At 40.9% G+C, this 12,359-nt stretch overlaps 1 protein-coding gene across 7 annotated transcripts in view; it reads left to right on the plus strand.

Moving 5' to 3' along the window:
* Positions 1-12,359, plus strand: part of rbm27 (RNA binding motif protein 27) — a 211,438-nt gene that overhangs the window by 29,506 nt on the left and 169,573 nt on the right. For 6 of the 7 annotated variants that reach the window (XM_085995831.1, XM_085995832.1, XM_085995834.1 and 3 more), the window contains exons 2-3: positions 4,441-4,559; positions 11,690-11,826. In XM_085995831.1, coding sequence (XP_085851957.1) covers positions 4,441-4,559; positions 11,690-11,826 — 256 coding nt within the window. The remainder of the gene's footprint in view (positions 1-4,440; positions 4,560-11,689; positions 11,827-12,359) is intronic. The other variant, XM_085995838.1, reaches the window with a different exon arrangement.

Below are 12,359 nucleotides of genomic sequence, written 5' to 3' on the forward strand. Positions count from 1 at the left end.
TGACTGACGTGCTTGATTTTAAAAGCTTAAGCAGTTGATTTAATATATAAACTTAAGAGTGCACCAAACCTATCGTGACTTGTCCCTGGGACACAAACTTTGCAACAGTATTATTTAACTTTTGGTTTTACCACAATCTGGTTTTGTTTATTAATGGTGGATTTGCAGAGCTCAAAAGAATACATATAAAAGTGTCCAACAATGAGAGCAGTCAGTGCTGTAGTGAAGACCGCTGGTTCACCAAACAGCAGAAAATGTATGTTTATATTTGCAACAAGGTTGGTTTGTTGAAAATGGTTTGTTGAGTACTTGCACACTCTTGACAGATTCACTTCTTTAAACGTTTAGATTCTGAGAATTGGAAATTAAAATCCCACCCGAGAGCTGGAATCTCCAACAATGCTGCACTCCCTCAGTGCTGCACTAAACTGGCAGTCTAGATTAGGTGGTCAAAATTGTTAGTCATGCACTTAGAGCAGTGAAGTGAGCAGATATTGGCATTAAAATCATTCTCGAGTCCATTTGGCAAATTATACTTTTGAGTGTTGGTTTGCAGCTAAGTGTTTCGATTAGTGGACTGTTGCTGTTGTTGAGCCCTGTACTTGACAGAACATTTCATTAAAATTGCAAATAAAAACAGAAAACGCCAGAAAGACTCAGCAGGTCAGGCAGCACTTGTCGAGAAAACACCAATCAATTGATGTTTCAGCTGCAAACCCTGTGGCTGCAATTTGTCGTCATTTTAGTTTTACCTGTGACTTAGGGCAAGGAGGAGTTGTTTAATTTGACGATACCTGCCCTGAAGTGAGTTTGCTAATATGATGTCAATCCAGTGCAAGCCGTGCTATATGCATTTTAAAGGCTGCATAGATCAATTTGTCCAAAATCAAGTTTTGATGATCTGTGGCCTTGTTGTATTAACAAAATGTGATTTATTAAATTGGATTGGATCACCTTTAAAAGTAGAATATGATATTGGAGCTCTGCTACTACTTCCAGTCGTGTGTTCACTCCCTGCTGATTTTCTGAATCTGTCCTTCACTGCGCCATGATTGGTAGAGCCTTTAGCTGTTTCAGCCCTACTCTTTGAAACTCTGTCCTTAAACACCATCTACATCTACCTGCCTCTGCCATTAAAAGCATTTACAACACCCATCACTTTGACCAATCTTTCAGTCTTATTCTCCCATTAAGATCCCATCTGTTCCTTTCTTCTGTGAAGCACCTTGCTATGTTAAAGACTCTATATAAATGGAAATGGTTGCAGACCATGCATAAATAAAGTCTTCCTGGAGGAGTTTTGAAGGGAGGAACACCTTAGCCACACAGACCAGGTAGGTGAAACATTCATAGCCTGGTCTGCTGTGTTGGCTAACCTTCGTTGGGGCAGTCATAAGGATTCCATAAGTAGTCTCGTGCCTCTGGGTTAGGGAAGAGAAAATAGGCCAGGATTGCTGCCCAGTAATCCTTGCTGGAAGTGCATGTTTATGGATTTAGGATAAAGACAGGATTATTTGTGATGCACCCTTCCCATGCTGTTAGACAGTATGTTTACACTCATTGACAAGCTTTACACATGAATAATCTCCATTTGGGCAAGGTACAAGACGGCAAACCGTTACTGTGAAACTAGCTGAGCAAGGAATTTAACGTACAGGCAGAGAGGGGTAAAATAAAGAAGACCTCAGTGTCATACTTTGTCCACTAACGTTCCTGCGAAGTGCCTTGGGACGTTTTACTTCATTAAAGACGCTATATAAATGCATGTTGTTGTATCCAGAGCAGCTTTCAATATTTACTTTTTAAGAACTGCTACAGAAGCATTCTTTGCAAAAAGACTTGTGCGACTCAGCTTCTGAATCATAAAACGTAAAATTACATTTTAGCATTTTAAATAAACCACTTTTTCCAGTAATTTCTGTAAGTGGCTGGAGTATTTTCTATTTAAATCAATTTAAGCTTCTAAGGGGATGTAAAAACTTTGTTGAGTTACATAGCTAAGACAGCACCATGTTGAACCATATCCAGTTTTTTACTTGTTCTGTCCCAGGGCTTTGGAAACCGCCTGCCTGCCTGGATCTTCCCTTCCTTCTCCAATTTGCAGGTTTTTAAAGCTTGTGTTTGTTGTTATCTAATTAGCACAAATGTCCTTGACTCTTCATCTCTGCTTCTCAATTGAAAAATGGCATTATTTGATAGTCATGTTGGAGTTTTTGTCGAGGGTAAATTTTATAACTTGGGTTGGGTAATGCTAGGAGTGTCTTTTTTCAATCGGATGACCTCCTGTACAGACATACAAGAAATAAGGGGCCTGAATTTGCGACTGGAGGCTTCCCGCAGGCGAACGCCTCCAAACTGCAAGAAAAGTACGAACCTACTTGATGGTCCCGGATGTTCGTAGACTCGCGCTCCTGGGCTTCTACGTGTACGCATGCGTAAAGGCCCATGTATCCCAGGGGCACATGCGGTCCGCAAGTGTTCCTGGGATCACGTGGACAGGCCAACCAATGTAAAGGGGGATCCCCATTATGCTTCTGTGGATTCCATTTATGTACAAAATCCCTGTAAGCATGAATAGGAATCCCCTAAACAATACAATTACACACCAGCTAAATAAAAATAAATCATTACATGTTCAAAATTAATTAATATACAATTAAATTAAACATTTAAAACAAACATTTTATTTTTTGAAAAGTAAATTTAAACATTTTAACGTGGCTAAAGAAATTATTTAAAAATTTATTTCAAATCTTACACTGGTAAAAGACGGCCCTACATCTGCTTTTACCAGGCATAAGAGTTTCATGGGCATTCTCTGGGCAGTAGTTGGGCAAATAACCCAACTCTCTGCCAGCGAATGTCCATTTCCTGGGGATGCGGTGGATCTGTCAAACTGAAACTTTACAGATCGCAAGTTCCGGGTTTTCGCACATGCGCAGTGCATGCGGAAAACCTGTAACTTGCAGAGCACTTATGGCCAAGTACACACTATGTACAGTCATAGGCCCTGAAAATTCCAGGCCATTGGCATTTTTTTGTCAGGAAAAGTGAGTTTCTTAACAGAAAAACAGTTAACTAGCACGTGTTAAGCTTAAATTACTTGTGTGCTCTCTTTTACACTCCTTCATAAGACTCCCAAGGTGGCTGGAAGGTAACCTGTGTGGCCTTTGCTAATGTAGGTCAGGTGGAGGGGTGTGCGAGTTCCCCAGGGCGGCTTGCCTCCTGTTAATGTCCCGTTATCCTCCCCTCCCCCCAAACAGCGTAGAATCTGTGGTGCAGCAGGGTGGTATGCCAGTGTAGTGAGCCAACAGGCTATCGGGTGTTGTAATGTACCTTGCGTTTTAGGTAATTAATGTTTGTCCTAGGATTTTGTTTGGGATGTAACCGCTGAGATCCTGTGCAGAATTCAAGGTTGATAGCAATAAGGATGGAGATTTGAGCTAGATTGGAAAGTGAGGAAAATCGGTTACCCACTGGATGGTAATTTTCTGTAGTGGGAGCCCCTCATTGAGATCAGTCATAAAATCTGTGCTGTGGGATGACATGTCCTGGTGACACGGTTGAATTTTAAAGCACTATTGCTTACCAGTTGAACCAACCCCAAGAAAATAAAGGAATATTGCTCTTTTAAACCCACTAAAATTTGAGAAATGCGTTTACATTATGTTACTGGTAAATAAAGGCTGAAATTTAAATTGGCCCATTCCTGATAGTTCAAAGTTGTTCTTTGCTTTTCAAAAAGAATTGAATTATTCAATAATTTTAATAAGCAATGTAGGAATTTAGTGCTTAACAAATTTGAATTATCAGATAACTTGAATTAAGCAACTTTGAATTAAGAGTAGTCTGTAGATACACTGCGTTTGTACGGTTATTTGAAGCACTTCCAAATTTTATGTGTACAGACTTTGGTTTTGAGTATGACTGATTAGAACGCCCTGCTAGTTCTGTAACTTGTACCCAAACATTGGAATAAAGTGTAACGTGAAACTTATTGTGGATTTTTTTTGCATGAAGCTCTAAAAGTCTAAGTCTCAGATCAAACATAATAGAATGTCCATGATTCACCATGTGACAAGTTTCTGATCCAAATCTTTCATTGGCACAGCAGCATTAATCTAATCTAGGAGCTCTCCTGCAAAGTGGAGGGAAAAAACTAAGAGCGAGTTGACCCAGGCTTTTGTGCATTTTCTTGTTGGCATTTAATTGTGGCCTTGGGAACATGACACATCTGTCATCCTGGCCAGTGAGCAACGTCTGGGGTCGAGATTGAAAAGATAATTTAGAATAAAGGGCAAATTTACTTTAATTTTGCGGTACATCATGTTATTGGTAAATGAAGGCTGAAGTTGGATTTGGTCACTTTTACAAAAAAAAAACCCACAAAATCATGTGTTGTCGGTCTGTCGGTTCAGTGTTTGATGTCTTATTTTTCAGCTGCGATGCTGACCCATCAGCTTTAGCAAAATATGTGGTGGCTTTAGTTAAGAAAGACAAGCCAGAAAAAGAACTGAAGGCTTTGTGCGTTGATCAACTGGACGTCTTTCTGCAAAAAGGTGAGATTTATGTTTTTGATGTATATCCCTACAATTTTCTCCTGCACGGTTTTGAAGTTGCTGATTCATGCTGGGATTCTAGTTTCACAGATCCCAGCACCTTCAGCTCCTTGACCCAAGTGACATTCATCATGCATAAGTATAGGCAGCAAGTGTCATATTTGAGTTCGGTTTATTCTCACCTGATGTTGAAATACACATTTTCCAGCAGGCAGATAAGCGGTGTGAACCCTGAATGATTCTCCACCCCTCCTTGCTAAGTCACACAGAGGCCCTATTGCTGACCTGTCCGAAATCAGCTAATTTAACTCGCACTAGGGTTTGAACATAGGACCTTCCTGATCGGTGTAGTTCAGCTCCCACAGTGGCCAGCACATTTATCAATTGAATCGATAGAGAAGCTGTTTATTTTTTTCTGAAAGTCTCCGCCTAATCTGACTAGAATGTTCAGTGCAAACAAATATATTCAGTTCATAATTTATCAGACTCTGATTACTGACTGGGTTTAAATGCTGTTGTCACCACTGCAGCATAAGTTTCATCTTTCCTCGCATGCATGTTTGTTGTTTTTCCAGCAATGTCGAGGCTGTTAAGGACTAGGTCTATGCCAACCAATTATTTTTGTAGTTGAATCATCTATATTACTAAAATGATTAATGGTATGTTTTGTTGTTCTAAAGCAGTAATACCCCTTCATATTGAAGTGCCTGCTCAGCACCTGCACAGTAACTGACTAATGTGCTAAATGTGCAGCATTTTTAAAAAGTCAGTTCATGTTAGATTCCCAGCTACAATCTGAAGGCTTGTTTTATTTTTGGAACAAAATACCAGCACCACCTTTAGGCCTGTCTCATTTGAATGACGAGTATTGTGTGCATACAAATTGACCTAAAAGCAAGGTAGTTCTTGTAGGAGGGCAGCCTTTAATTCCTACCAGTTTAACAAAATGTAATAGCTTGATTATTTTCATACCCCTATTTTAATGATGTATTGGCGAGATGAATAGATGCTGACTACAATCTAAGTATATATAATGATTCGGCTCTTGGCAAAATCAAATTTGTCTTCTAAAAATAACCTTTTTGTTTTGCAGTCTGCCACTATTTCCCTGACAATGTTAGGTATAGAACCAAACCTAATTGGCTCCTGTGGAGTGGTCTACCTTGTTTTCCCCTGTTGACCTTCGATTACTGGATATGTGAGACTCGAGTGTGCATTGTTTCAGATATATTTTGTAATTTTAAAAGAAAAAATTGTATTCAAAAACAGCTTTTCATTTTAAACAGTATGACAGTTTATTTCATTGAATAGATTAACTGAAGCATGCTGCTTCTTTAAGGGTGAGTGCTTTTTTTTGTTACTTGACAGTGCATGCATAGTTGGCACGTTCCCTCGTTTACAAATGCAGCAGGGCAGATGGAGTTTTACAAGTACAGAAAGTATCTCTCTCCTTGTCTGGAGGAAGCACAGCTGTTCAACTGCTTATTTTCCTGAATGACTATTTGGTGGTCCCTAATTTTTTCTTGTACGTGAGCTGAGGATTTTCATTTGTTGTGGATGCAATATTTCGGGGTCAGCTGTGGCTCAGTGGTAGCTCTCCTCCCTCTGAGTGAGAAGGTTGCGTTCAAGTCCCACTCCAGAGACGTGAGCACAAAATCTAGGCTGACACTCCAGTGCAGAACTAGGGGAGTGTTGCACTATCGGAGCTGCTGCCTTTCAGAAGCGACTTTAAACTGCGGTCCTATCTGCCCCCTCAGGTGGCTGTAAAAGATCCATAGAAGAGCAGTGGCGTTCTCTCCGGTGTCCGAGTCAACATTTGTCCCTCAGCCAACAGCACTAAAACAGATTATCTGGTCATGATCTCATTGCTACTTGTGAGACCTTGCTGTGTGTAGATTGGCTGTCGCGTTTCCTACATTACAACAGTCACTTCAAAAGTACGTAATTGGCTGTAAAACACCTTGGGAGGTGCTGAGGTTGTGAAAGGTGCTACATAAATGCAAGTTCTTCCTTTATTAAACTGTCAATGTTTGAACAAAGTTAATTCTCTGTAAACTTGCTGAATTCTGTACTTCAGATTATTCTTAAAATAAAGTAAACCAATCTCTGGGACCAGTATCAGGAGCACTTCAGAAGTGTATGATTAAAACAGTCATTGGATTCACTGCTTCAACTGCTGAATATAATAAATCTCTCCTCAAAAGAGCATGTTTATATGTGTTCAGACAGCGTCTAACAGATAAGACAATCTTGTGATGCTGGCCCACTGAAAACCACCAATGTTAAGTTGAACATCTTTCACTCAATCCAACAATATGGATTTGACTACTTGGCCTAGGCATCAAGACTCAATGTAAAATGCTATTTGATATTGAAGTCTGTTGTCAAATATAAAAGGTGCAATTGCTTTGTATTTTCTTAATGATAGCCTGAGCTGTGAAGCGTGAGAGTATCATAAGGCAGATCTCTTCCTTTCTGTAAAGATGGAAGGCTCTGCAATTTGTATTGTTTCATCACATATGTCAGGGTGATTGTTATTATTTGTTTTACTGTATAGCAGCTCCAACAATCTAACGAGGAGCCAGCCTGCACTGGTTATGTAAATAGCATATTAAACATTTGGCCCGGAATTTGCGGTGGGTAATAATGGTGAACGAACAGCGTTTGCTGTTATTACCCCTTTGAAACTGACCACAACTTCAGGATTTAGCGCATGCGCAGCTAAACATGAAAATCCTGAAATTGTGTTCAGTCATTCACTGCTCCGACACTGGCTGCACTGTGGGCATAACTGGTAATCAGGGAAATCAGTGAAACTGACAAAAACTTGGGCTTTTCCGCGGTAATATCACTTTAAATGTTAGACCCTTTTGGATTAGCTGTAACTGGGGTTTTAACAGCATATTGACTGCTAATCAAACGTTATGGCCCTGAAAAACTAATTTCAATAAAAAAAATAAAAAAAAATTTGTTCATGTTTATTTCAGGTTTACTTTTTCCCCATGTGAGAGCCACCAGTCTTTGTTTTTGCTCTCTAACATTTTTAAAAAGTTAATAAAAGGACCTTATTCACTTCCTGGTTCCCGGTCTGTAAGAATTCTGCATTGTGAATGGCTGCTTAGACAGCTTGTTGACGTCACAACAGCTCACGTTAGGGATTCCCCATTATCTTACACTGATCGCAACTGAACATCGGAAAAGCCAAACTTCTCACCGCAGAGATCGTGAGATCTTTGTGGGAAGCTTACTTGGGAGCCAGCAGTGAGCACCTTTTGCTTTGTGGCTGACCACAAATTATGGGCCTGTGTTCTTTTCAATTCCAGCAGTAATAGTATTATGCACATGTTTCAGGCTGGCTGGCAATTTGATATCCCTGGCATATGAAGTGAGTGTGAACAGTTCTCATTAAAACCGGGAGATGGCATTCAGGTCAAATAATCCTGATGGGCACTTGGAATCATAGATCTTACAGCATAGAAAGAGTGTGGTGTGTGTGGTGTGTGTGGTGTGGTGTGTGGTGTGTGTGGTGTGGTGTGTGGTGTGTGTGGTGTGGTGTGGTGTGGGGTGTGGTGTGTGTGGGGTGGGGTGTGGTGTGTGTGTGGTGTGTGTGGTGTGTGTGGTGTGTGTGGGGTGTGGTGTGTGTGGGGTGTGTGTGGGGTGTGGTGTGTGTGGTGGGTGTGGTGTGTGGGGTGTGTGGTGTGGTGGGTGTGGTGTGTGTGTGGGGTGTGTGGGGTGTGTGGGGTGTGGTGTGTGTGTGGGGTGTGTGGGGTGTGGGGTGGGGTGTGGTGTGTGTGGGGTGTGGGGTGTGTGTGTGGTGGGGTGGGGTGTGGGGTGTGGTGGGGTGTGTGTGGTGTGTGGTGGGTGTGGTGTGTGTGCTGCGTAAAAATGATTCTCATCTGGTTCTTTTGCCAGTTATCTTAAATCTGTGTCCTCTGGTTACCGATGCACCTGCCAGGAGAAATAGTTTTTCCTTATTTACTTTTATCAAAACCCCTCATAATTTTGAGCACTTCTATTAAATTTCCCCATAACATTCTCTGCTTTAAGGAGAACAATCCCAGCTTTACTCGTCTCTCCTTATAACTGAAGTCCCTCATCCCAGCTATTGTTCTGGTAAATCTCCTCTGCACACTCTCCAAGGCCTTAACATCCTTCCTGAAGTATGGTACCCAGAATTGGATGTAATATTGTAGCTGAGGGCTAACCTGTGATTTATAAAGATTTAGCATAACTTCCTTGCTTTTGTACTCTATGCCTCTATTTATAAAGCAAAGGATCCCTTTTGCTTTATTAACAGCTTTGCCAACTTGTCCTGCCACCTTCAAAGATTTATGTATGTGAACCCCCAGATCTTTCTGTTCCTGCACCTCCTTTAAAATTGTACCATTTTGGTTTTTTTGCCTCTCCTCATTCTACCTCCTATAATGCATCACCTCACATTTCTTTGAATTAAATTTCATCATCTGTGCACTTCATACAATATCTGAGGGTGCATTAGTATTAGAGGCATGAACCAGAATATGTGTACACTTCACCACCATTTCCTTTAGGCTGCGCAGCACTCCAGGGAACCTGCGCAGCTGGCTTGCCAGCTTTTCAATGCAAAACCTGAGCATGCGCGGTATTTTGAATGGGTCACACTGCCCCTTTATAGGGGCCGCGCGCAGCAAAAAAAATGGAGGGAACGTTGCTCCCCACCCCCATCTTATCTTTGGCACGTACTGGTAGTTTTGCTTTTCTTTCATAAGTTTCCTTATTCATCTGGTGAATTGAGTGGCCCAGATTTTCCTGCAAAGGCCCGATCGGTGACTTAGCCTTAGACTGTAAATTTAGCCACAGCGAGGATACCAGCAAAACCGAAGCGGCGTGGCCGTTTATTCCTGCCGAGTCTACATATACATCAACTGGGTGGCAATTTTCAGTTTTAAAATAGTCTTTTAATGCAAATCCGTAGTATGCCACTCAACCAAACTGCTACTCCCACCAGGCTGATCTCGAAGGAATTGGTCAGCCTGCTTCCATTAAAAGTACATCATAAATTTGAGTGTGGCAATTCCATGGGTGAGCTGAGCCTGTTCTTCAGCCTTAGACGCCCATGTTTGTTTATTTGAGCAATTAAAAAAAAAAAAAAAACGATCGATTAGCTGTGAAACACACTGCTGCCGAGGCACCAGCCCCATTATTTTTAAGTCAAAGTGGCAGTGGCATGAGAAATAGGAGAGATTGCACAAATTAGGGTTGTATTTCCTAGAATGTAGAAGGTTAAGGGGTGATTTGATCGAGGTTTTCAAGATATTCAGGGGAACAGATAGGGTAGATAGAGAGAAACTATTTCCGCTGCTTGGGGAGTCTAGGACTAGGGGCCATAGTCTAAAAATTAGAGCCAGACCTTTTCAGGAGTGAAATTTCTACACAGTGTGGTAGAAGTTTGAAACTCGCTTCTGCAAACAGCAATTGTTAATTTTAAATCTGAGATTGATAGATTTTTGTTAACTAAGGTATTAAGGGATATGGGCCAAAGGGCTATGGGGTTAGGTCACATCAGCCATGATCTCACTGAATGGCGAAACAAACTCGAGGGGCTAAATGGCCGACTCTTGTTCCTAATAGTGAGAATTCAGAAAAATCACCATCGCCATTGTTTTCAGTGGGGGTTGGAGCTATGAAAATGAGCTTCCAACTGTTATCAACGCGGGGCAAGTCTAAGGAAAATATGGAGCATCATAAGTGATGGTGCAAGGCACTCACTTCATAATTTCCTCTTTCTTTTGCGCCATTCAAAGGTCCCAACGACACTGATGCAGATCTTCAGGAGAATCTGGGCCAGTGTTTGGGAAGCAAGTTTGACCTGTAAATGTATTCATTAATTTGGTAACGAGACTACATCAGGAATGTTGTCAGTATGTTGTTACATTTTCCACATCAATGGAAACTAATTTCAAAAATATTTCACCGGTAGTCCAAGGCATTTGTAGTGTTGTAATACTCTTGCTTTCACAGTGTAAATATCTCAAGTGAAAGTTAGAGTAAGTAATTGCGCATATTTTCTAACAGTCTTGAGACCTTCTGATTCTTTTATCTGGCTGCTGTTCTCCCCCGTCTGCGTGTGGCAAGGGACCATTGGTATTTGGGGAATTGGCCAAAGAATACATAGTTTGATGCAGTTATAGGTACCTGAGGATTCTGCTGCCCAGGTGTTCAAGCTGTGACTCATAACTAATGTGAAGTGAGCTATTAGCATTGTTTGGAAATGCTCAGCAGGTCAGGTGGCATCTGTGGAGCGAGAAACAGAGTTCTGATGAAAGGTCATTGACCTGAAACGTTAACACTGTTTCTCTCTCCACAGATGCTGCCTGACTTGCTGAGCATTTCCAGCATTTCCTGTTTCTATTTCATATTTGCAGCAGTGCAGTATGTTGCTTTTACATTTGCATTATGTAATAATCTCCCTCACTGTGATGAGTCTGGTGAAAATTAACATAGGTAATGAATGTTTCGAGCTGGATAGTTACTGGGACTTTTACTCCCAATCACTGTTAAACTTCTGGGGGAAGTAGAGGATGAGCCTTCCTCTAGTTTGTTGCTTTCTCTCTTCTGTTTCATCTCTGTCCTCCCAAAAATGTTTCTTGTTGAGGTACAGTAAATAGGTACTTAGAATAAAAATTGTTCAAAAATATTTTTCTGAATTAAATTTTTTTAATTATTTGAGTCTTAAGTTGTGGCTCATTTTCTCAAAGGACGATAACTAAACCATCCTTTCATGAAAACCTGTAGAAGATAGACTACATACAGGGAAGTTTTCTTTTTATAAAAGGCTAACCGTGTCCTTTGGCAAAAGCAAGATACTGCGGATGCTGGAAATCTTTTGCTTCAATTCCTTGTGACAATACATTTGGCTGAAATGGTTTGCACACATGACTGTGTTTTGAGAGTTGTGGTTAATGGTGGTTTGTAAGAGAGTCTTTGTACACATAAATAACCAAGTCCTGCATGAAAGTGTTGCGTATGTTCCTATGTGGGGTGCACCTGGTAATTAAATTATAAACCAGTTATTTTTGTGAAATTTTTTAACACTTTTTGATTTCTCTCAGCATTATTTCTCATCATTAGTTTTGTAATTATTTTGACAGAAACTGTTGGTTTTGTGGACAAACTTTTTGATGCTTTAAGCACAAAGAACTACGTGCCACGACCGGAACAGCTTGTCCAGGAAACATTGAAGCAGGACATGCAGCCTACATGGCAAGAGAGGGAGGACAAGAAAGAAGTGAGTAACAACATGTCTGCTTCTGTGAGCAAGTTGTTGTAGTAGAGTATGGCTCGCCTAGTGAATATGGTGATGAACTAGCAACTCCGAGGTCATCCGTTCAATAAATCTGGTCATTTGTGAGTTTCCACATGAAAGCTGCTAGATTTTTGTTAAAAACACTGGTTCATTAATGTCCTTTAGGAGAGGGACTTGCCATCCCTACCTAGTCTGGCCTACAAGTGACTCCAGTCCCACATTACCTGGTTAATGCTTAATTCTCTCGGGGGTAACTCTGGATGTGCAATAAATACTGCCTTGCCAGTGTTGCCCACATCTCAAGAACAGGTTTTTAAAAAAAAAAGAAAAGTCATCTTTACAATGGACAGGAGCGAATTGAATACCAAGAGAACATTGAATGTACAGTCAGTTCATCTTCAGTATAAGTAAGATTGTCGCACAAATGTCTTTAACTGCTACTAATTGATCCCAGACCTGCATAATGCTGTCCAAGGCTTCCGTCTTGTGACTGTGAGTGAACCAGGGGTGACAAA

Source organism: Somniosus microcephalus, chromosome 8 (genome assembly GCF_052327205.1).
Source record: "Somniosus microcephalus isolate GS21.2 chromosome 8, FLI_Smic_1.0, whole genome shotgun sequence".
Taxonomy (NCBI): domain Eukaryota; kingdom Metazoa; phylum Chordata; class Chondrichthyes; order Squaliformes; family Somniosidae; genus Somniosus; species Somniosus microcephalus.